The 23,564-nt window shown below is 37.3% G+C and overlaps 2 protein-coding genes across 2 annotated transcripts in view; both read left to right on the top strand.

Moving 5' to 3' along the window:
• LOC134006179 (zinc finger protein 208-like) overlaps positions 1-23,564 on the top strand; it is a 1,001,836-nt gene that overhangs the window by 295,925 nt on the left and 682,347 nt on the right. The gene's annotated exons all lie outside the window — the stretch shown is intronic.
• Positions 15,836-20,411, top strand: LOC134006230 (NXPE family member 3-like). The gene is made up of 6 exons (XM_062445319.1): positions 15,836-15,958; positions 16,849-17,280; positions 18,299-18,594; positions 19,226-19,296; positions 19,567-19,764; positions 19,849-20,411. Exons 1-6 carry the CDS (start codon positions 15,836-15,838, stop codon positions 20,400-20,402), a joined length of 1,674 nt encoding a protein of 557 aa, XP_062301303.1. The 3' UTR covers positions 20,403-20,411.

Genomic DNA, 23,564 nt, shown 5'->3' with positions numbered 1-23,564 from the left:
ACATATGTGCTGCCATGTCAGCAGTGTTGGGGTACGGTACTTTAAAAAGAAAGTAATTGCATTACAAAGTTACTGCCATTAAAAAGTAACTAACTACATTATAGAATTAGCTTCTGAGAAAAGTAACTCGTTAGAGTACTGTTGCATTACCGAAAATGACTGTTGTTTTAAGTCCAGACCTCCTTTAAGTATAATGACTCTACGATCATCACAGCCAAGTCTGTAAATATGTACACTAACAGCAGGAATAACAGGCACAATGTCCCATTTACAGTTCTTTATTGTACTAAAGTGGCTTCTCAAACACAGTGGATACTATTTCTGAATTGTCAGAGTGAAATTAAGGAGAAGTTTAACTGATAATACATGTACATGTGTAAATGAATTTAGTTGATTTGCACTTGTGTATCTATCTATCTATCTATCTATCTATCTATCTATCTATCTATCTATCTATCTATCTATCTATCTATCTATCTATCTATCTATCTATCTATCTATCTATCTATCTATCTATCTATCTATCTATCTATCTATCTATCTATCTATCCATCTCACACATCATCTTTTGTTTGTCATTCGGATATTCAAACACTATATGTTTGCTTAACTTTACTAAGCATTGTCTCAATGGGAGACAACAGTGTGTCATCACTTTTGTCCTGGTTTAACTCTCATTTCCTTTTGTTTATTCCTCCTATTTACTGTACTGATTAATTATTTGGATACAACCCTGAACTCACAACAGGAATGGATAAGGTATAACTGACTACTCTAATGTGCAGAAGTGTGAGGTGGCTTCTTTCTTTCTGAAATGTAAATATACAGAGATACCTACCCATCATTTTTGGCACAGTGGTGTATGGGAGTGGTTAAGTAGAAAGGGCTTCAGGATACATTGGAGAATCTATGTGAGTTCATTATACTCCCTCAAGGTGAATCTCTTCTGAGGTAAGATACATGATATTTTTTTAATTTATTTGACGTTTGAAGTTTCAGTTCATAGACATGAAAACTAAACATGACTGATAACATTTCCATATTTTTAATGAGTTTACTTGCTTTAACTTGCAGCAGAAACCCTGACTCCTTAGGTTATAACTGATTACATTTCCCACAAATTGTTTTATGGTAAAACAAATTATTGTAGAATTATATAAACACAATGTCTAGGTTTGTCAACATGACACATAACCTGACATCATTTTTTCGTTAAGCAAATTTCATTTGGATATTCCAAAACTGTATGTTTCCTTAACTTTACTAAGCCTTCCCTAAATGGGAGACAACAGTATGCCATTATTTTGTCCTGGTTTGACTCAAGCGCAAACTAAACTGAAATAAACTGAACTCTCATTTCTTTGTATTTGTTCCTCCCACATTATTGTACTGATACAATGTTTGGATATGTCAATGTCATCCCGGAACTGAGCATCAAAAGATTTGTGTGTGAAAGAAATCATTGTAAACATGTAAGCAAAACATTTAAATTATGTATACAGCCTCCCAACCAGGCTTTTGAATAAGTTGAATAAGTGATTTTGGTGTTGCTGACACATCCAGATCATCTCTGCTGTTAAGATAAATTAAGTGTAAAATTAGCCCAAAAGCTGCAGTCCTTTAGTAATGATACGAGAGCTGAAAATAAAATAAAAATAAAACACCTGTTACACCTGTTTAATATTCCACATATGGGCTGCCATGTCAGCAGTGTTGGGGAACGGTACTTTTAAAAAGAAAGTAATTGCATTACAAAGTTACTGCCATTAAAAAGTAACTAACTACATTACAGAATTAGCTTCTGAGAAAAGTAACTCGTTAGAGTACTGTTGCATTACCGAAAATGACTGTTGTTTTAAGTCCAGACCTCCTTTAAGTATAATGACTCTACGATCATCACAGCCAAGTCTGTAAATATGTACACTAACAGCAGGAATAACAGGCACAATGTCCCATTTACAGTTCTTAATTGTACTAAAGTGGCTTCTCAACCCCCCCCCCCCCAGAACATCTAAAAATATGTGTTAAATATAAAAATTGAAACAAAATATGAAGGAAAAAAAAAAGAAGAAATGAAATAGAGAATAATATTTCTGAATTGACAGATTATCAGTCTCTATAAAATGATTGTAAATCGAGTCAAACTGGTTATAACTCAACAACATGGAAATTCGCCACCACTGCATAGGACTATGCAAATACGTAGCACTAGCTTTAACTTTAGTTGGAAAAATGCAAAAAAAAAATGCAAAAAATACAATTATTGATTTACTTGACACCAGACTACTATCAGGATTTTTCACAAATTTTACATTTTATTGACTGACTTATTGACTATAAATCTGTGCTGACCGTGCTGTTCTGAAACCAGCGGCTGTCAGGTTTTCTAACCTCACCTGAGACTCTGCCAGTGGCTTGCCCAATTAGCTCATATCAGGGATCGCTACTGCTCAAACATATGCCCACATACAAGTTATAAACACATACAGTATTGTTCTTGCCCTTATTTCCTCCTATAAATTCAAAAGAATGCAAATTTTCCATGAAGTGAAATCTGTCCCATCTTGCTCACCGTAAAAGTGCACAGTGACAGGCCAGCTGACAGTCTTGCCTGGACGAGATAATCTTAGATGGGCCCCCCCGCACCCAGATCCCTCCTTTTCCCTTGCTCTTCATCTCTTCCTCTCTTATGCTCTTCCTCTCCTCTCCTCAGTGTTGGGGAAGCTACTTTGTAAGCGTAGCTTGTAAAACTACATGTAGTTCAGTCTGGCAGTAGTTTGAACAAACTACATTTCTACCCCTGGACAAATGTAGTTTGTCAAACTACAGCTAAAAAAAGAAGCTTTAGCAACTACTTATACTCATTTAACTCATCATATAAATTAATCAACATGTGGTGTACATGAAACAAAATATAATAGCCTACAAAAAATTCACATGCCAGCAGAAATATTCCTCTCATCTCAGTTTAATTTGTTCTAAAGAAAAAAAGCTGGTCAACATACTGTAGGTTCACCATAGACATGTTGGGTAATCTATAGACATGTTGGGTAATATAAAGAGAAAATGAAAATCCTACCACAATACTCACTTGTAAATCAGAAATGTAAATCAGTCAACAAAAAATTTAATAAAAAATACCAAGAGGTATTTATATTTAGATCATACATAATTTAATGTGGGCCCAGTTTGGATTTCCTTATTGAAAACGTAACTAAACAATTGAGTACTTAAATTGTGGAAATAACGCATTAGGTTATTCGTTACGTTAATAAGGTCAGGTAATCACTAAGTAATCATTAACATAAATACAGCTAAACAAGGTGTCAACTAACACTGTTTGTTTGTGTCATTTTAGGCATAAGTGAAGACTGATCATCAGTCATGAAGGTCAGAGCTTGTAGAGAAACGTTGGTCAGCTTTTGCTGTCCGAAGTATGCTGCCATCTTCGTTTTCCTGGCTGTGATTGTCTTCTTCTTTGGGCTTTTCAACATGGACTTCCTGGAGGTGAGAATTTGATCTTGAGTGGGTCTTTCCACAAGTCCTGAAACTAGATAGAGGGAACGCAATTAAACAAATCAGAGAATAAAACTAATTTCTTTATATAATTCATTTATTCATTGAGGAAAATTATCCAATCTAACATATTCAAGTGAATATGTGAATTGATTTCAGTCACTTGTGTGATGTGTTATGCTGGAATACAGTATTTGTTCATCGCTAAACAAAACACTTCTCATTCAACCTGAAAAGTTCAATTTTGGTCTCATCCATCCACAGAACATATTTCCAACATCTTACTCACGTGGCCTTGAGCAAACCGTAGATGTCAACAATTTTGTTTTTGGAGGGAAGTGATAAAATAAAAGAACGGGTCACCCAATGGGACAGTTTTTGGCTCACTGATGTGTTTTTACTTGCTTCTGAGAAACAATGGAGCTCTATGGCACAGGAATAATATACATATGCCAGACCTGGACTACGAAGACAATACTTGTTAGAATGATCAACTAATTCAGGAAACACATTAGTTTTCCATCAGAATAACTTTGGTTGTGTTAGATCTTAACATCAAAATCATATTGTAACATTGTCCTCATTTGAAAATTCATTAAGAGTGATTTAGCAAAGTAAGGAAAATTCCTCTCCAATAAATAGCCCACCTTGATTTCATTAACATGTAAACCAAAAAGAAACATTTAAATTATTATTACAGTTGTTACTGAAATGGACTTTAAGGATATTCTGAATGTAGTTCTACTAACTTTTTTATGTTGCAGTTATCATAGAGTCTTTGATTAACTTCTCATCAACTCCTACAAATATTCTGTTGATTCTCTGATTAGCAGAAAAATCTTCCTTTTTGTTTCATTTAGTATCTTTACGTTTATCCATTTTTTTTTTTATGTCTTCGTCACATCACCCCTGCCAGTTTCAGTATAAAGGAAGCCCCACTTTCCCTGTCCCAAGACGTCACCTCACCCACCGCCTCTGCAGCTTCGAGCCTCGGTCCCCTGAGGATGCTTTGGAGGAACGCGTCCTATTAGACTCCATTGCTTGGCCCGAAACACCATCCTTGCCAGCTCCTCTTTCCCTAGAGCAGACCACTGATCCTGCCCACAGCAGGTTCACTGTTCTCCCAGAGAGGGATGGAAAACAGTGGCACATAGGGGATCAGCTGGAAGTTATGATAAAAATGTACGACTTCCGGGGACGTCCCAAGAAGTCTGGGGGAGACGTCTTACTTGCCCGTCTGCACAACCGAGCACTTGGTGCAGGTGTGGCTGGGAAAGTGTTGGATCATCTCAATGGCTCCTACTCGGCTGTATTTTCTTTACTCTGGGAGGGAAGTGCTCAGGTTGAGGTAACAATTTTAAATCTAATTGTTTCAATCTTTTAACTGACAGTTAGCTAAGTCCCACATGGCACGCAGTTTGGAATAATAACAGGTGCAGATTTACCACTCAAAATCCTTCGTAATTTTAAAAACAGAGGGTCCTTCATTTAATACAGTTGGTTGGATAGAAAAAGGACACACAACAACACATGTTCAGGCACATGCTATAAGCAGTCTCAATAATATAAGCAATCTCTTTGCCTGTCCACGTCATTTGTGTGCCTACAGTTCAGGGAAGTTTGAGAATTAATTAAGAAAATACATCAATGACACACAGGTAAAGCTTTTAGGTGTGTCCTCATCACAAAATTGCAATGGATCATTTGCTGATTGGGATTTCTATATGCCAGCTTGATTTGTGCCATACTGTGGACCAACTAATATGAATCTTCTTGATATGAATAATCTTCTCAGTTGAGCTGCCTGTTCCACCAGTATAGACTGACATCTAGTGGCACATGCTATGCACTACAGTATATTACCCCAATACAGCATCACCTTATCACTTTAATAGAAAGAGAAGTGTCTTTATATTTGATGGTATATAATATCATAGATAATAATAATAATAAATAATATCAGAAGATTTGCAGATTACATTAGAGCAGACGAACACAAGTTCTCCAGATATGAATATCTGGAGATCAATCTGGTTTGAACCTGAAACAAAATGTGCAACTTTTAGTAGTGTTTACTTTATTTGTCTTTATTGCTATAACAGTTTCAAGTAATGGGGTTGAACTCTGGTTCTCTGTCCTTTCAGGTGACACTGGTTCACCCCAGTGAGGCTGTCACAGTGCTGAAAAGGCTAAACAGAGAACAGCCGGATAGGATTCGTTTCCAGAGTGTCTTCCGCTCAGGCTCAGTCTCTGAAACTACCACCTGTAATATCTGCTTGCGTCCGACAGAGCAGCCACAGTGTAACTTCACTGACCTCACTACAGGTGAGCCCTGGTTTTGCTACAAGCCAAAGAAACTGAGCTGTGATAACAGGATCACCAGCTACAACGAAGGGTATAAAGGGAACCTCGAGGCTAATGAGGAGAAGCTCTTTAAGAAGTGAGTGAAAAGAAAAGTTAAACTTCTAATAGAAACATAAAATGTTACTTGTGTACCTTGTTGAAAAATTGTGAAACTAGAGATGTTTACAGTCTAAAATAATACAATAAGAGATGCTGAAGTAGACTCTCATGGATGAGAAGACGCAGGCGAGGATGACTCTCCGTTTAGGTCCTTTAATAACAGCACTATGTCGATGTCATCGTGCACATGCTATTAGAGGAAACTGACACTGAACTATGCTAGTAAACATCTTATATAGAGAACATAGGTGTGTCTACAACATGTGCGATATCATTCACGAGCCACTTGGTTTCATAATACACCTGATAGTATTCTAATCTACCGAAAGGAAAACATACAGCTGGACATCAGATTTTCTGGTGCTGCTCATACTAACATGTTCACTTCAATCAGTGTGAAATCATAATATCAAAACTGAAATAGATTTTCCCAGTGGGAGCAACTCCTGATTCCAGTGGTGTTTTTACCCACTCTGTATTCCAGTGGCATAGATCATGAATTCATCAACAGCTGACTCAAACTCTAAAGAAATGTCCTCCTTGTTTGTGTCTTATGTTGTTAGTGTGGTAATGTGTGTAAGATGTTTTTCCTGTATCCTTCTCTTCAGTGGTATTAACATGAAAGTCTCCATTGGAGCTTCAGGATCTTCCAGTGTCACCGTGTTGCCAAAAAATAAAGGTAATGTACCATTGTTTCTTTACCACCATACACCCTGTATTCTTAATATTAATCATTTAAAATTGAATGTTCTAGCGATTATTAGATTGAAACCAGTTTCAGGCCAATTTTGAACAGTGATGGAGCACAGAGAATTAGACTAAAACTGTTAGCTGTTAGTAGTACATCCTGTTATTATGGAATGAAGATAAGTCATGAATGGCTTTTTAGTGACTTCATACCAGATGTTTCTCCCCCGTGTCCTTTCACTTCTTCTCAGATCAACCAGAGGTGAAGAGCAATATTGTGCAGTCTGGACCTGTTGGCTATTACTACAAGGATGAGTGGCAGTCAATAAGTGGCCCCACAGTCCGCCAGTTCAACACTCCTTCTGTTATCAACCAATGTCTGAAAGGCAAGATGGTCCATCTGTATGGAGACTCTACCGTGAGGCAGTGGTTTCAATATCTCAACAAAGCACTACCAGGTAGTAATGAACAGAAATCTTTTGCAAAGCTTTGATTTTGTTTATACTGAACTCACCAATTCTTTCCTTCTGTAATACTTGTAGATCTCAAGCAGTTTAACCTGCACAGTTCAATCAAAGTCGGACCTTTCGTGGCCTTAAACTATGCAGACAACATTTTGGTGACGTACAGATTCCATGGTCCACCTGTTTGGTCTACCAGCGTCCCAGCCATCGAACTACACTACATTGCCAATGAAGTAGACCGTTTAGTTGGCGGCGCTAACATCGTTGTAGTTATTGGCATCTGGGCACACCTCAGCAGTTTCCCCACAGAGATCTACATCCGACGGCTGCAGAATATCCGCAGGGCAGTGGTGCGGCTGCTGGACAGGGCTCCAGACACTCTGGTTATAATTCGAACTGGAAACCCCAGAGCTTTGACGCCTATTGTTGCACTGATCAACAGTGACTGGTATTCGCTGCAGCGTGACAAGGTGCTCAGGGCCATGTTCAAAGGGCTGAATGTTCACCTGGTGGATGCCTGGGAGATGGTCTTGGCCCACCACCTGCCACATGACGTCCATCCACTACCTCCCATTATTAAGAATATGATCAACGTCATCTTGTCTTACATATGCCCTCAAAAGAGCAGCTAGGTGTGTGTTTGTGATCAGTGTAGTTTATCACAGTTATCTTTATTTGAAATTATTATGATTGTTGCCGGGACTGTATGAGTGCTTGGTATATATTCTTTTTTTAATTTAAACATTTTTTTTGTGTGCTGATAAAGATTTTCTATATGTAAATGTACATTTTGACCTGTATTTATAACAAAATTCAAAAATCAGCATTCAAACATGTTGCTGTATTCTTTATATTCTATAATGTGTTCTCCTGAACCAAAAAATAATGATTGTAAATGTCTTTTTTCCATGAATAAATTTAAGCTTTTAATATTTAACATGTTACTGAATACATATGTCGTTTTTAATTCTTTGAAATCAATATTTCTTATATTAAGTAAATAACTCATGACGTGGGCTTATCTGGAGCACATATTTGTTCAAATGGTGTCACATTACTAATTAATATCGTGCCAGGCTTTTGACTTTTTTCCAAAATAAGATAAGATAAGATAGATTACATTTTTCATTCAGTTTATACACCATACAGTGCCCATCCAAACGATATTTCGTAGTAATGGCTCAAAATATTATGTATTTATGTATTTTAAGAATTATTTTATGTAATTATCATTCGGTGAATACAGTATTGAATTAATTGTGTTATACAGTAAGATAAAGTCATTGTCCCCCATATAAGGAGACTTTATTGTAATTGCACAAGAAGTACAACAAAATTAGCTGTGCCTGAATATAGAAAATAGAAAATGGACAATCGTCGTCGACTTCTTAATAAATCACCAACTATTCTGAGTCATTTTTTAAGAAGAAAAAGTCTACATTTTCCGATTCCAGCTGCAGAAATGTGGATATTTTTCTGGTGTTTTTATTCTTCTTTGACAATAAACTGAATATTTTTTGGGTTGTTTTCTGTTCGTTGGGACAAAATAAGACATTTAAAGTCGCATCTTTGACTTTGAGAAACATGTTTCACCATTTCTGACATTTCATAGACGAAACAACTCATCAATCAATCAATCAAGAAAGGAATCGTTAGTTGTTAGTTGTTATTTTCCGTCTTTTTTAAATCAACAGAGGATGGATTATTCCATCGCTGCTGGGATGCAGTACAGTGTCGGAGATAGCTGTCAGGTGAGTTTACGTCCACACATTAAGCAGCAGGTTAAACCTAGCCAAGCAAAGTTTTTTTAATAGTGGTGGAAATAAAAAGTATTAAGATCATTTACTTGAGTAAAAGTACAATAATGTAAAAAAAAAAAAAAAAAAAAACTCAAACTAATTACATCATTAGATTCACAACACTGTGTAAATGTTGACATTTTACTGCTGTAGGTGGCTCTGAGTGATGAGATGAATATTAAATGGTAACAAAGGCATTACTTTATATTCATGTTGTAGGACAGTATATACAGCCTGTTCAGATATACATACAGTAATGTAAAAATAGTCCTGTATGACAAATCCTACTGAAGTAAAAATGTAGTTAAAATAAAGGTGGTGGGAGAGAGGAGAATGATGGCCAGGGACTCCCACCCCATGAGGTACACGCTGACCGCACTGGAGAGCCACTTCAACGGCAAACTCCTTCATCCAAAGTGTGTGAAGGAGCGATATTGCAGGTCCTTCCTCCAGCTGTCAGATGGTAAAACCAGCACTGTTCCCAGTAAAACAAGCACTGCTCCCAGTAAAACCAGCATTGCTCCCAGTAAACCTCACACACCTCTGACTTGTACAATTCGACAAACTGCACTTTTAATGTACATGACTGTTCAATATTAGTATTTAGGTATAATACTACTTTCAGGTCAACTGTGCATTATATATATATATATATCTGGGCTGTTATAGATTAATGAAATTTGCCAAAATGTATTTTATTTTGTTGTTCTCCATTCTTATTTTCTTGTGTAACAGGTTCATATTTTGTTTCTCTGGACAAGGCTTCTTTTATTTGCTGTAATTTTGCGCCCCCGTGTGGCCAATGGTGGTAAATATAATGACCAAAAAAATCAGTTTGTCCCAGTCGGTGACCGCAGGACGCAGGTGTGGTATGTACTGAAACAGCTCCGTGATTTAACCAGATATTAATCTATGAAATTGCCTTTATAGAAGTTTAAGTCAGTTTATATTATTTGAGTTGCCTTTTTATTGTTATTTCTGTTCTTTTTGTTCATTTCGATGAACCCATTTTCTAGTTTTTGTAAACAAATTACAACATTAAACAACAGTAACAATAAAAAACAACAATCTTGTGTTTTTTTTTAACTTGCACTTTATTAGGTCATGTATTTTTACAGATTTTGGTATCATTATTTACTTTAAGACAGATGGTTTTTTTTTATTGTGGTATTGGTTTTATTTATTCTTACACCTCTTTTTATTATCTGTTTGTTGCTTTATCACTTTCATGCTTACATTGAGCTGCTGGTAATCTGAATTTCCCATTGGGATCAATAAAGTGACTATCTATCTATCTATCTATCTATCTATCTATCTATCTATCTATCTATCTATCTATCTATCTATCTATCTATCTATCTATCTATCTATCTATCTATCTCAGACATATTTTGTTTGAGAAGCAAATGTCATTATGTGATAACCAGTTGGGGTGTAGAGGACCAGGACACAGACTCAGAGCTGAGCAACGAACACCGGTTTATTTGGTGGGGAAAAGGTAGGTTGGAAGGGAAGGAGGGGGCTCGCGGCGAGGAGCGGGAAGCGGGAAGCGAGTAGGGGATCCAGGCCGCGAGGAACTGGAGCGGGTCCAGGGAGGCAACGAGCTGAGCAGGAGCCGGATGATTCCTGGGACACGAGGAAACACGAAGCACGAAGAAAACACACATTGAAATCCACACAAGCTTGAGGTCGGTCTGACGTGAATTACTGCATTGTGAACTGTAACGATCTGGCGGAGAATGAGAAGAGAGCTGGAGTATTTAAACTGAGTGGTGATGAGGTGATGAGCTCCAGGTGTACGTCCTGTGGCCGCTGCCTTCGCCTGGGACCCGCCCCTGGGAGAGGGAATGAGACACACAAGGGAGGGAGGGGAAAACACGGACTATACAGGCGTGGATATGACTTGCTTAACTTTACTAAGCCTTCCCTCAATGGGAGACAACAGTGTGTCATCACTTTTGTCCTGGTTAAACTCTCATTTCCTTTTGTTTATTGTTGTTTAACTCACAACAGGAATGGATAAGGTATAACTGACTACTCTAATGTGCAGAAGTGTGAGGTGTGGTCTTACTTACTGAAATGTAAATATACAAAGATACCTACCCATCATTTTTGGCACAGTAGTGTATGGGAGTGGTTAAGTAGAAAGGGCTTCAGGATACATTGGAGGATCTATGTGAGTTCATTATATTCCCTCAAGGTAAATCTCTGCTGAGGTAAGATACATGATATTTTTTAATTTATTTGACGTTTCAGTTCATAGACATGAAAACTAAACGTGACTGATAACATTTCCATATTTTTAATGAGTTTACTTGCTTTAACTTGCAGCAGAAACCCTGACTCCTTAGGTTATAACTGATTACATTTCCCACAAATTGTTTTATATCAAAACTAATTATTGTAGAATTATATAAACACAATGTCTAGGTTTGTCAACATGACACATAACCTGACCTGATGGGAGACAACAGTATGTCATTATTTTGTCCTGGTTTAACTCAAGCGCAAACTAAACTGAAATAAACTGAACTCTCATTTCTTTGTATTTGTTCCTCCCACATTATTGTACTGATACAATGTTTGGATATGTCAATGTCATCCCTGAACTGAGCATCAAAAGATGTGTGTGTGAAAGAAATCATTGTGAACATGTAAGCAAAACATTTAAATGAACTATTATGTATACTGTACAGCATCCCTACCAGGCTTTTGAATAAGTTGAATAAGTGATTTTGGTATTGCTGACACATCCTGATTCACAGATTATCTCTGCTGTTAAGATAAATGAAGTGTAAAATTAGCCCAAAACTGCCACATATGGGCTGCCATGTCAGCAGTGTTGGGGAACGGTACTTTTAAAAGTAAGTAATTACATTACAAAGTTACTGCCATTAAAAAGTAACTAACTACATTATAGTATTAGCTTCTGAGCAGTGACGGTTCTAGCTTGAATGCCAACCTGGGCGAGTCCCCTACCATCAGAATGTAGTACAAATACATTCTTGATTCATTGCCAGACACAAAAATAATTATATATTTTCATGGTACATCGGGCATAAGGGCACTTTGTGCGGCATGTGGAACTACCGGCTGCCTTATTATAGCAGTGTGAGATTTATCTCCCTCATCTTCCATGCTAGTAGATGGCCTATTGCAGGACAGCACAGAGCTGTTTCCCTGCTGTAGCTGCCTAGAATAGAATAATAATAGTTTTAATAATAGCCTATTTTTTAAGTTTTAATAATAGCCTATTAAGGTAAATACAAGATTACTGCAAGTCTTGTTACATAGAAATAACTTATGGTTGGTACAAAATAATATAATTAGCTAATATAGCTTCATGCCTGATTTAGTACCGCCAAACCACTTTGTGTAGTTCAAATAAAATGTGGACAGCTTTTAAGATATTTTTCAATAGAATTAGAGGAACAGTTCAACTTTAAAATCTGAGCTTTAAAAGGCCCTAAACAGTTAACATGACTCTGGTCTTGACTCTGACCTTTCATCTTAATCTTCCTCCTTGCTGCTGGTGGATGCTTTTATCCAGGAGAGCAGAGAGCTGCTTCCCTGGGCAGCCTGCTGTAGCTCCCTTTCTTACCCTCTCCTTTCTAGGCAATATGCTGCAATTAGTAAATAAAAAGAAACCAAAAGTATGAATAAGACAGCTTGGTGGCATTACAACAAGGCAGAAGGCTACTTTTTCTGCAGGCAATTGGGAATTGCCTGTTTGTCATTTAGCAAATAAATTACTGCAAGTGTTAATGATGTAGCCTAATGTAAACCTACACAATACTAAATATTCAGCTTAAGTACACTGATAGATTCACTTGCTGTACCAATGGCACACTCTACCGACATTAGTTGTGTGGTGGTCATCTCGTCATATCTATTATTGATTTGGGCTAGCGTCGCTATAGCTTGGCAACTGAGGCTTAGGGGGCAAACAATACTCTCGAATCGTTTAATTTATGTGTTACCTGGCTGGTGGGGCAGGGGAGGAGGTGTGTGTGGGCTGCAGCTGTGCACTGCTGCTGCAACGCGCCTCCGTTTGTGTCCGCTCTGCGCGTTCACGTTGACAAAGGAAGAGAGGTGTGTGCGGAGGAGGAGGGAGGTGGAGGTGGGGGTGGGGGGCGTATATTGGGGCATTATTATCACACGCTTTTAATCGTCGAGTATTTATAGATGATCATGTCAACATGGGCCACATGCAGTACAAAAAAAAAGAACTTTCAGAAGGGCACTTGCTTGGTCCAGAGAGCAAAGGGCAGGTGCTATAGCACCACCTAGTGGCTATCTGTGCACGCTACTGCTCATTCCTGTTTGACCAGCAGTTCATGTCTTCAATCAGATATTAGAAATGTCAGTCTAACAATCCTTCACAATCCTTTTTGATTCATCTAACACTAGTAATTTCTTCTCCAACAATTAGTTATGTAGTAATGCAGCGGATATCTGAAACTTAACAATGTTGTGTTGTACCACAGGGGTCCATCATGAAAACCTTTCTATACCTCATTTACCTCACAAATTTAGTAGCTGCATCATAAACCATATTTTTGCTTTATGATAATAATGCAGTACTTGCATTTTTGTTTCACATGAAACTTTTTCCACACTTATTTCTGAAGTATAGAAGCATATACCAGCCTTGTTTACAATAGCTTCACTTTGTCCTGTTGTTTTGGGTTCATATGAGTATACTAACCTGTGGAGTGTCACACATTCAGGGTTTCTCACTATTCGTGTTATCCAGGTACAGTGTGTGCCAGATGCTGGCACAGACAGTGTTGGCAATAATTTATGCGGATGAGGATACAAAAGTGTCAGCCTTACTGTCAGCTTGTAGTCTTTTTCCTGGGAGAAATTATAAAATGAATGATTGCCAAATTGACCTTACCCACAGTGTTGTGGCATTATTAACACCGTTATTATTATAACAGTGATTTGAAACATTTTTGGAAAGTTCAAAAGAAATGTTGCTGTCCTGTTGTCTGCTGACAATAAGTTCATCCAAAACAAAAAACAGTCTTGTGTTTTGCTCTGGAGTGCATATGGTCAATCCACAGATTTTTCCCTTTTGAAGTCCTTGTATTCAGAGTGTAAGGGTTTCGTCCCTTCTTACACAAATGGGAAAACACACTGAAGAGAATCTAATTATACTATTGCACTTAGAACAGCAAACACACTATTTAAATGGTACAACAGCCAACAAAAAACGTGACCTTGGAGGTGCAATGATTGGTTTGGTAATACCGATTTTTTAGCCATTTCACAAAACCCAGAAAAATTAAAATGTGCATGAACTATAGGCCTGTATTCATAATATTATGAATGAAATGTGCTTTATTTGGAAGAAAGTAGAGGCGTGACTGACTTTAGTCCACTTATTCCATAAGAGTATTGCTCTATTAAGTGGATCCCCCGTTCCCCACTGCTCGTAGGGAGTAGGGAGACCCAGGTGAACCCCCCCCAATCTTGCTATTGGTTTCATTTATTCTTACACGTCTTTTTATTGTCTGTTGTTTGTTGCTTTATCACTTTCATGCTTACATTGAGCTGCTGGTAATCTGATTTCCCATTGGGATCAATAAAGTGACTATCTATCTATCTATCTATCTATCTATCTATCTATCTATCTATCTATCTATCTATCTATCTATCTATCTATCTATCTATCTATCTATCTATCTATCTATCTGTCTATCTATCTATCTATCTATCTATCTATCTATCTATCTATCTATCTATCTATCTATCTATCTATCTATCTCACACATCATCTTTTGTTTGTTAAGCAAATGTAATTCGGATATTCAAACACTATATGTTTGCTTAACTTTACTAAGCCTTCTCTCAATGGGAGACAACAGTGTGTCATCCATTTTGTCCTGGTTTAACTCTCATTTCCTTGTGTTTATTCCTCCTATTTTTTTTTAGAATATTTTATTTAAGGTTTTTCCAGTATAACATATAAACATGACATATTAAGACATTGACATTAAAACTAAACAAATAAAAACAAAAATAAATAACAAGACAGAAAATATAATTAGGGACAATACATACTTCAAAAGCGACTACACAGACCATTTAAAAAGAACAAAAAACAACAACAAACAAACAAAAACAAAAAAAACAGCAAAATAGTAATGAGAGATACCGTTAATTAAATTGTGATGCAAGAGATAGATAATACAACCAAAGTGACATGAATCTGTACATGTGCAATAAAAGGAGTCAGTCACTCAATCGGGGGGGGGGGGGGGGGGGGGGGGGTTTCCCTGACCCCCACAAACTACATTTCTACCCCTGGAGAAATGTAGTTTGTCAAACTACAGCTAAAAAAAAGTAGCTTTAGCAACTACTTATACTCATTATACTTATTTAACTCATCATTTAAATTAATCAACATGTGGTGTACATGAAACAAAATATAATAGCCTACAAAAAATTCACATGCCAGCAGAAATATTCCTCTCATCTCAGTTCAATTTGTTCTAAAGAAAAAAAGCTGGTCAACATACTGTAGGTTCACCATGGACATGTTGGGTAATCTATAGACATGTTGGGTAATATAAAGAGAAAATGAAAATCCTACCACAATACTCACTTGTAAATCAGAAATGTAAATCAGTCAACAAAAAATTTAATAAAAAATACCAAGAGGTATGTATATTTAATTAATACATAATTTAATGTGGGCCCAGTTTGGATTTCCTTATTGAAAACGTAACTAAACAATTGAGTACTTAAATTGTGGAAATAACGCATTAGGTTATTCCTTACGTTAATAAGGTCAGGTAATCACTAAGTAATCACTAACATAAATACAGCTAAACAAGGTGTCAACTAACACTGTTTGTTTGTGTCATTTTAGGCATAAGTGAAGACTGATCATCAGTCATGAAGGTCAGAGCTTGTAGAGAAACGTTGGTCAGCTTTTGCTGTCCGAAGTATGCTGCCATCTTCGTTTTCCTGGCTGTGCTTGTCTTCTTCTTTGGGCTTTTTAACATGGACTTCCTGAAGGTGAGAATTTGATCTTGAGTGGGTCTTTCCACAAGTCCTGAAACTAGATAGAGGGAACGCAATTAAACAAATCAGAGAATAAAACTAATTTCTTTATATAATTCATTTATTCATTGAGGAAAATTATCCAATCTAACATATTCAAGTGAATATGTGAATTGATTTCAGTCACTTGTGTGATGTGTTATGCTGGAATACAGTATTTGTTCATCGCTAAACAAAACACTTCTCATTCAACCTGAAAAGTTCAATTTTGGTCTCATCCATCCACAGAACATATTTCCAACATCTTACTCACGTGGCCTTGAGCAAACCGTAGATGTCAACAATTTTGTTTTTGGAGGGAAGTGATAAAATAAAAGAACGGGTCACCCAATGGGACAGTTTTTGGCTCACTGATGTGTTTTTACTTGCTTCTGAGAAACAATGGAGCTCTATGGCACAGGAATAATATACATATGCCAGACCTGGACTACGAAGACAATACTTGTTAGAATGATCAACTAATTCAGGAAACACATTAGTTTTCCATCAGAATAACTTTGGTTGTGTTAGATCTTAACATCAAAATCATATTGTAACATTGTCCTCATTTGAAAATTCATTAAGAGTGATTTAGCAAAGGAAGGAAAATTCCTCTCCAATAAATAGCCCACCCTGATTTCATTAACGTATAAACTGAAAAGAAACATTTAAATTATTATTTCAGTTGTTACTGAAATGGACTTTAAGGATATTCTGAATGTAATGATATTCTCTCATCAACTCCTACAAATATTCAGTTGATTATCTGATTAGCAGAAAAATCTTCCTTTTTGTTTCATTTAGTAGCTTTACGTTTATCAATTTTTTTATGTCTTCGTCACATCATTCTCTTGACCCCCTGCCAGTTTCAGCATAAAGGAAGCCCCACCTTCCCTGTCCCAAGACGTCACCTCACCCACCGCCTCTGCAGCTTCGAGCCGCTGTCCCCTGAGGATGCTCTGGAGGAACGCCTCCTATTAGACTCCATTGCTTGGCCCGAAACGCCATCCTTGCCAGCTCCTCTTTCCCTAGAGCAGACCACTGATCCTGCCCACAGCAGGTTCACTGTTCTCCCAGAGATGGGTGGACAACAGTGGCACATAGGGGATCAGCTGGAAGTTATTATCAAAATGTATGACTTCCGGGGACGTCCCAAGAAGTCTGGGGCAGATGTCTTACTTGCCCGTCTGCACAACCGAGCACTTGGTGCAGGTGTGGCTGGGAAAGTGTTGGATCATCTCAATGGCTCCTACTCGGCTGTATTTTCTTTACTCTGGAAGGGAAGTGCACAGGTTGAGGTAACTATGTTTAATTTAATTGTTTCAATATTTAACTAACAGTTAGCTAAGGCCCACATGGCACGCAGTTTGGAATAATAACAGGTGCAGATTTACCACTCAAAATCCTTCGTAATTTTAAAAACAGAGGGTCCTTCATTTAATACAGTTGGTTGGATAGAAAAAGGACACACAACAACACATGTTCAGGCACATGCTATAAGCAGTCTCAATAATATAAGCAATCTCTTTGCCTGTCCACGTAATTTGTGTGCCTACAGTTCAGGGAAGTTTGAGAATTAATTAAGAGAATACATCAATGACACACAGGCAAAGCTTTTAGGTGTGTCTTCATCACAGAATTGCAATGGATCATTTGCTGATTGGGATTTCTATATGCCAGCTTGATTTGTGCCATACTGTGGACCAACTAATATGAATCTTCTTGATATGAATAATCTTCTCAGTTGAGCTGCCTGTTCCACCAGTATAGACTGACATCTAGTGGCACATGCTATGCACTACAGTATATCACCCCAATACAGCATCACCTTATCACTTTAATAGAAAGAGGAGTGTCTTTATATTTGATGGTATATAATATCATAGATAATAATAATAATAAATAATATCAGAAGATTTGCAGATTACATTAGAGCAGACAAACACACTAATTCATTCCCTACGCTTTTGATCTTTGTGTTTTTGTATTTGGAGAGATTTAGAACAAGAGAACACCCTCCTTTAAATATTGTAGTATTGCTCTCACTGCAACCCCATGCATACTACTACACAATGTGGAGAAATTCAAAGATTAACAGATCAACTGTCTATACGGTGTCTAAATTATGATTGGATGATGGCTGCTTTGGGGAGGGCTTTAGTGAAACATAAGTTCTCCAGACATGAATATCTGGAGATCAATCTGGTTTGAACCTGAAACAAAATGTGCAACTTTTAGTAGTGTTCACTTTATTTGTCTTTATTACTATAACGGTTTCAAGTAATGGGGTTGAACTCTGGTTCTCTGTCCTTTCAGGTGACACTGGTTCACCCCAGTGAGGCTGTCACAGTGCTGAAAAGGCTAAACAGAGAACAGCCGGATAGGATTCGTTTCCAGAGTGTCTTCCGCTCAGGCTCAGTCTCTGAAACTACCACCTGTAATGTCTGCCTGCGTCCGACAGAGCAGCCACAGTGTAACTTCACTGACCTAACTACAGGTGAGCCCTGGTTTTGCTACAAGCCAAAGAAACTGAGCTGTGATACCAGGATCACCAGCTACAATGAAGGGTATAAAGGGAAACTCGAGGCTAATGAGGAGAAGCTCTTTAAAAGGTGAGTGAGCAGAAAAGTAAAACTTCTAATAGAAACATAAAATGTTACTTGTGTACCTTGTTGAAAAAATGTGAAACTAGAGATGTTTACAGTCTAAAATAATACAATAAGAGATGCTGAAGTAGACTCTCATGGATGAGAAGACGCAGGCGAGGATGACTCTCCGTTTAGGTCCTTTAATAACAGCACTATGTCGATGTCATCGTGCACATGCTATTAGAGGAAACTGACACCAAACAATGCTAGTAAACATCTTATATAGAGAACACAGGTGTGTCTACAACATGTGCGATATCATTCACGAGCCACTTGGTTTCATAATACACCTGATAGTATTCTAATCTACCGAAAGGAAAACATACAGCTGGACATCAGACTTTCTGGTGCTGCTCATACTAACATGTTCACTTCAATCAGTGTGAAATCATAATATCAAAAGTGAAATAGATTTTCCCAGTGGGAGCAACTCCTGATTCCAGTGGTGTTTTTACCCACTCTGTATTCCAGTGGCATAGATCATGAATTCATCAACAGCTGACTCAAACTCTAAAGAAATGTCCTCCTTGTTTGTGTCTTATGTTGTTAGTGTGGTAATGTGTGTAAGATGTTTTTCATGTATCCTTCTCTTCAGTGGTATTAACATGAAAGTCTCCATTGGAGCTTCAGGATCTTCCAGTGTCACAGTGTTGCCAAAAAATAAAGGTAATGCACCATTGTTTCTTCTACCACCATACACCCTGTATTCTTAATATTAATCATTTAAAATTGAATGTGCTAGAGATTATTAGATTGAAACCAGTTTCAGGCCAATTTTTGAACAGTGATGGAGCGCAGAGTACTAGACCAGAACTGTTAGCTGTTAGTAGTACATCCTGTTATTATGGAAGGAAGATAAGTCATGAATGGCTTTTAAGTGACTTCATACCTGATGTTTCTCCCCCGTGTCCTTTCACTTCTTCTCAGATCAACCAGAGGTGAAGAGCAATATTGTGCAGTCTGGACCTGTTGGCTATTATTACAAGGATGAGTGGCAGTCAATAAGTGGCCCCACAGTCCGCCAGTTCAACACTCCTTCTGTTATCAACCAATGTCTGAAAGGCAAGATGGTCCATCTGTATGGAGACTCTACCGTGAGGCAGTGGTTTCAATATCTCAACAAAGCACTACCAGGTAGTAATGAACAGAAATCTTTTGCAAAGCTTTGGTTTTGTTTTTACTGCACTCACCAATTCTTTCCCTCTGTAATACTTGTAGATCTCAAGCAGTTTAACCTGCACAGTTCAGTCAAAGTCGGACCTTTCGTGGCCTTAAACTATGCAGACAACATTTTGGTGACGTACAGATTCCATGGTCCACCTGTTTGGTCTACCAGCGTCCCAGCCATCGAACTACACTACATTGCCAATGAAGTAGACCTTTTAGTTGGCGGAGCTAACACCGTTGTAGTTATTGGCATCTGGGCACACCTCAGCAGTTTCCCCACCGAGATCTACATCCGACGTCTGCAGAATATCCGCAGGGCAGTGGTGCGGCTGCTGGACAGGGCTCCAGACACTCTGGTTATAATCCGAACTGGAAACCCCAGAGCTTTGACGCCTATTGTTGCACTGATCAACAGCGACTGGTATTCGCTGCAGCGTGACAAGGTGCTCAGGGCCATGTTCAAAGGGCTGAATGTTCACCTGGTGGATGCCTGGGAGATGGTCTTGGCCCACCACCTGCCACATGACGTCCATCCACTACCTCCCATTATTAAGAATATGATCAACGTCATCTTGTCTTACATATGCCCTCAAAAGAGCAGCTAGGTGTGTGTTTGTGATCAGTGTAGTTTATCACAGTTATCTTTATTTGAAATTATTATGATGGTTGCTGGGACTGTATGAGTGCTTGGTATATATTCTTTTTTTAATTTTACATTTTTTTTTGTGTGCTGATAAAGATTTTGTATATGCAAATGTACATTTTGACCTGTATTTATAATGTCATAGGTATACTACTACTTTCAGGTCAACTGTGCATTATATTTTATATATATATATATATATATATATATATATATATATATATATATATATATATATATATATATATATATATATATATTTATATATAAGAATGGAGAACAACAAAAAAAAATACATTTTGGCAAACTTCATTAATCTATAACAACCCAGATATATATATATATATATATATATATATATATATATATATATATATATATATCTGATTAATGAAGTTTGCCAAAATGTATTTTTTGTTGTTGTTCTCCATTCTTATTTTCTTGTGTAACAGGTTAATATTTTGTTTCTCTGGGCAAGGCTTCTTTTATTTGCTGTAATTTTGCGCCCCCGTGTGGCCAGTGGTGGTAAATATAATGACCAAAAAATCAGTTTGTCCCTGTTGGTGACCGCAGGTGTGGTATGTATTGAAACAGCTCCGTGATTCAACCAGATATTAATCTATGAAATTGCCTTTATAAAAGTTTAAGTCATTTTATATTATTTGAGTTGCCTTTTTATTGTTATTTCTGTTCTTTTTGTTCATTTCCATGAACCAATTTTCCAGTTTTTGTAATGAAATGACAACATTAAACAAAAGTAACAATAAAAAACATACATTTTGTGCAAAGGGTCTTTAAAAATACAACTTATAATGTTCAACAACAACAAGGACAGAGACGCTGATGAGCCTTAAGAAACATGATTATAAACATAAGAGTAATGAAGGAAGTGAGAGGAGCCAATGAGGAAGCAGCAGGTCTGCCAGAGTCCTGAGTGACAGACTGGTTCAGCTGAATAATGGCTTCTGTAGACTTTAATATATACTTACCTGAGTTTGCTTCAGTTGTTTCAATCGTTCATTTATAGCTGCAGCAGGACTGGAAACATGGATAAAACTGTGATGTTTCTGCAGTTATTTACATTATTAGTTTATCTACTGATTGATGTGTTTTAATGAACTGTTTAGTTTATGAAAATGTCATAAAATAAGAACAACTGACCCTTTTTTTTGTTGCTTATTCTGTCTGATAAACAGATAAACATGCAATAAAGAGAAGCTACGAATCCTAAGAGACTATATAGACCCTTAAGTAGAGGAAGTATCTAGTATTTGTGTTATTTTAATGTTTTTATGACTCTGAAGTAGAGGAAGTATCTAGTATTTCAGTTATTTCAGGGTTTTAATGACCCTAAGGTGGCAAAAATATCCAGTATTTGTGTTATTTTCATGTTTTTATGACCCATAAGTGGAGAAAGTATCCACTCTTCCACCTATTCAAACTATTATTTTCAGTATTTCACTTTTTTAGAGGGTTTTTAAAGACCTGAAAAAGTGACTGAATCCATTATTTCCCTTATTTTTAGAAGCATGAGGAGGTTGATCATAGCCTTTAGTCTTTTATTATATTTATACCACAGCTTATTTGCATCTTTATGCAACATCAGACATCCTGCATTTAGAAACAGGCCTTTACCCAGAAGGATTCAGTGTCTGAACAACATTTAATAAAGATCATATTTAACTCTTACATACTATTCAGAGTCAAATTTGACCCATTTTTTTTTTTTACATTTGAGAGCTGTAAAACCACCATATACACATTTCTTTTAGCTCTACTTTTCCTTATGTGACCCAAAATATATATAAATAAAAAAATAGGATTTAAAGGCATCATATTATTTTTGTGCAGCTGATACACATTTTTGAATATATGCAAATGTGCAAATTGGATACAAAATTCACTGATTGTGAATGTACATTTTTCCCCCATAAACAAATACAATTACACTCCGTTCACTCTCTTACAGCTTCATTATGGATGATTAAAACATTTATTAATGAATTTATGAATGTGAATTAGTGTTGAGACTAATTATAAGTCAGAATATGAACAGTATGTAAAGGGTTAAGAGGCTAGAAACAAGACATTTTTAGCCATTCTTTATTTTTCAATAATTTTTTCAACTAGTAGCACACACACACACACACACACACACACACACACACACACACACACACACACACACACACACACACACACACACACACACACACACACACAACACACACACACACACAGTTATTGGTGTTTTTTCTTTCGCCAAATACCTCCAGAACTCATAGATTTTAATCTAACCCTCACCATGAATATGAGAAAACCTGTTAGATGTGTTTCCTGCTTGTTGGCGACTCAGAAACTGTGTCACAGTCGCTTCTGTTTTCTTATCTGTGTTTGTCTTCAACTGAGCTCATTTCGAGGTGCGCTGCATGTCGCGTCCTCTAATCTAATCTGTCAACTCCAGTCAGTGTGTGTGTGTGTGTGTGTGGAGCTCCACCCTGTTTTTAAACAGCGTGCAGCGGTGGGTTTTGTCAGATGTAGCCATTAATAACAGGGCAGCTGTGTGTGTGTGTTGCGTGTTGCTCTATAACTGTTGAACATGCTTATTTCTGATTGGCTGGCGGGCGTCCGTTACAATCTTATAGAAGAACAGCGCAGACGTCTTGCTAACCACAGGTCTAAAATCATGCACAAGGTATATGGAACTGCAAGTAACCATAGCAAAAATACAGACAGAAAATACAAACATACCTGTTGAATGAAAAAAACATCAATGTGGCCGATGGTGACTGGATATTTGAGAGTGAGCTAGCTGGTTCAAAGCCTTTGTTCCTCTTGAGTTGACTTTCTTTAGTAGCTCCTCTGCAGGTTGGTGGAAGTAAAACTGAATCATCTCCTGCTCCTGCTCTTTTTTTAAACATCTGAATTCACTGCGCTCCCTCAAAGTGACACTTGATATTCTTAAATGTACTGGATGACGTTTGAAGTTTCAATTCATAGACATCATGAAAACTAGATGTGACTGCTAACCTTTTTCATGTTTTCAACAAGTTAACTTGCTTTAACTTGCAGCAGAAACTCTCACTCCTTAGGTGAGTGATTACATTTCCGACAATTTTTTTTT

This window comes from Scomber scombrus, chromosome 23 (genome assembly GCF_963691925.1).
Source record: "Scomber scombrus chromosome 23, fScoSco1.1, whole genome shotgun sequence".
Taxonomy (NCBI): Eukaryota; Metazoa; Chordata; class Actinopteri; order Scombriformes; family Scombridae; genus Scomber; species Scomber scombrus.
Note: the sequence above shows the minus strand (reverse complement) of the source record. Positions and strands in the feature narration are given on the sequence as shown.

Coding starts and splice junctions, on each gene's coding strand:
- LOC134006230 (XM_062445319.1), top strand. CDS start 15,836: ATGAAGGTCAGAGCTTGTAGAGAAACGTTGGTCAGCTTTTGCTGTCCG. Junction 15,959..16,848: donor TTAACATGGACTTCCTGAAG/GTGAGAATTTGA, acceptor ACCCCCTGCCAG/TTTCAGCATAAAGGAAGCCC. Junction 19,297..19,566: donor AGTGTTGCCAAAAAATAAAG/GTAATGCACCAT, acceptor CAGATCAACCAG/AGGTGAAGAGCAATATTGTG.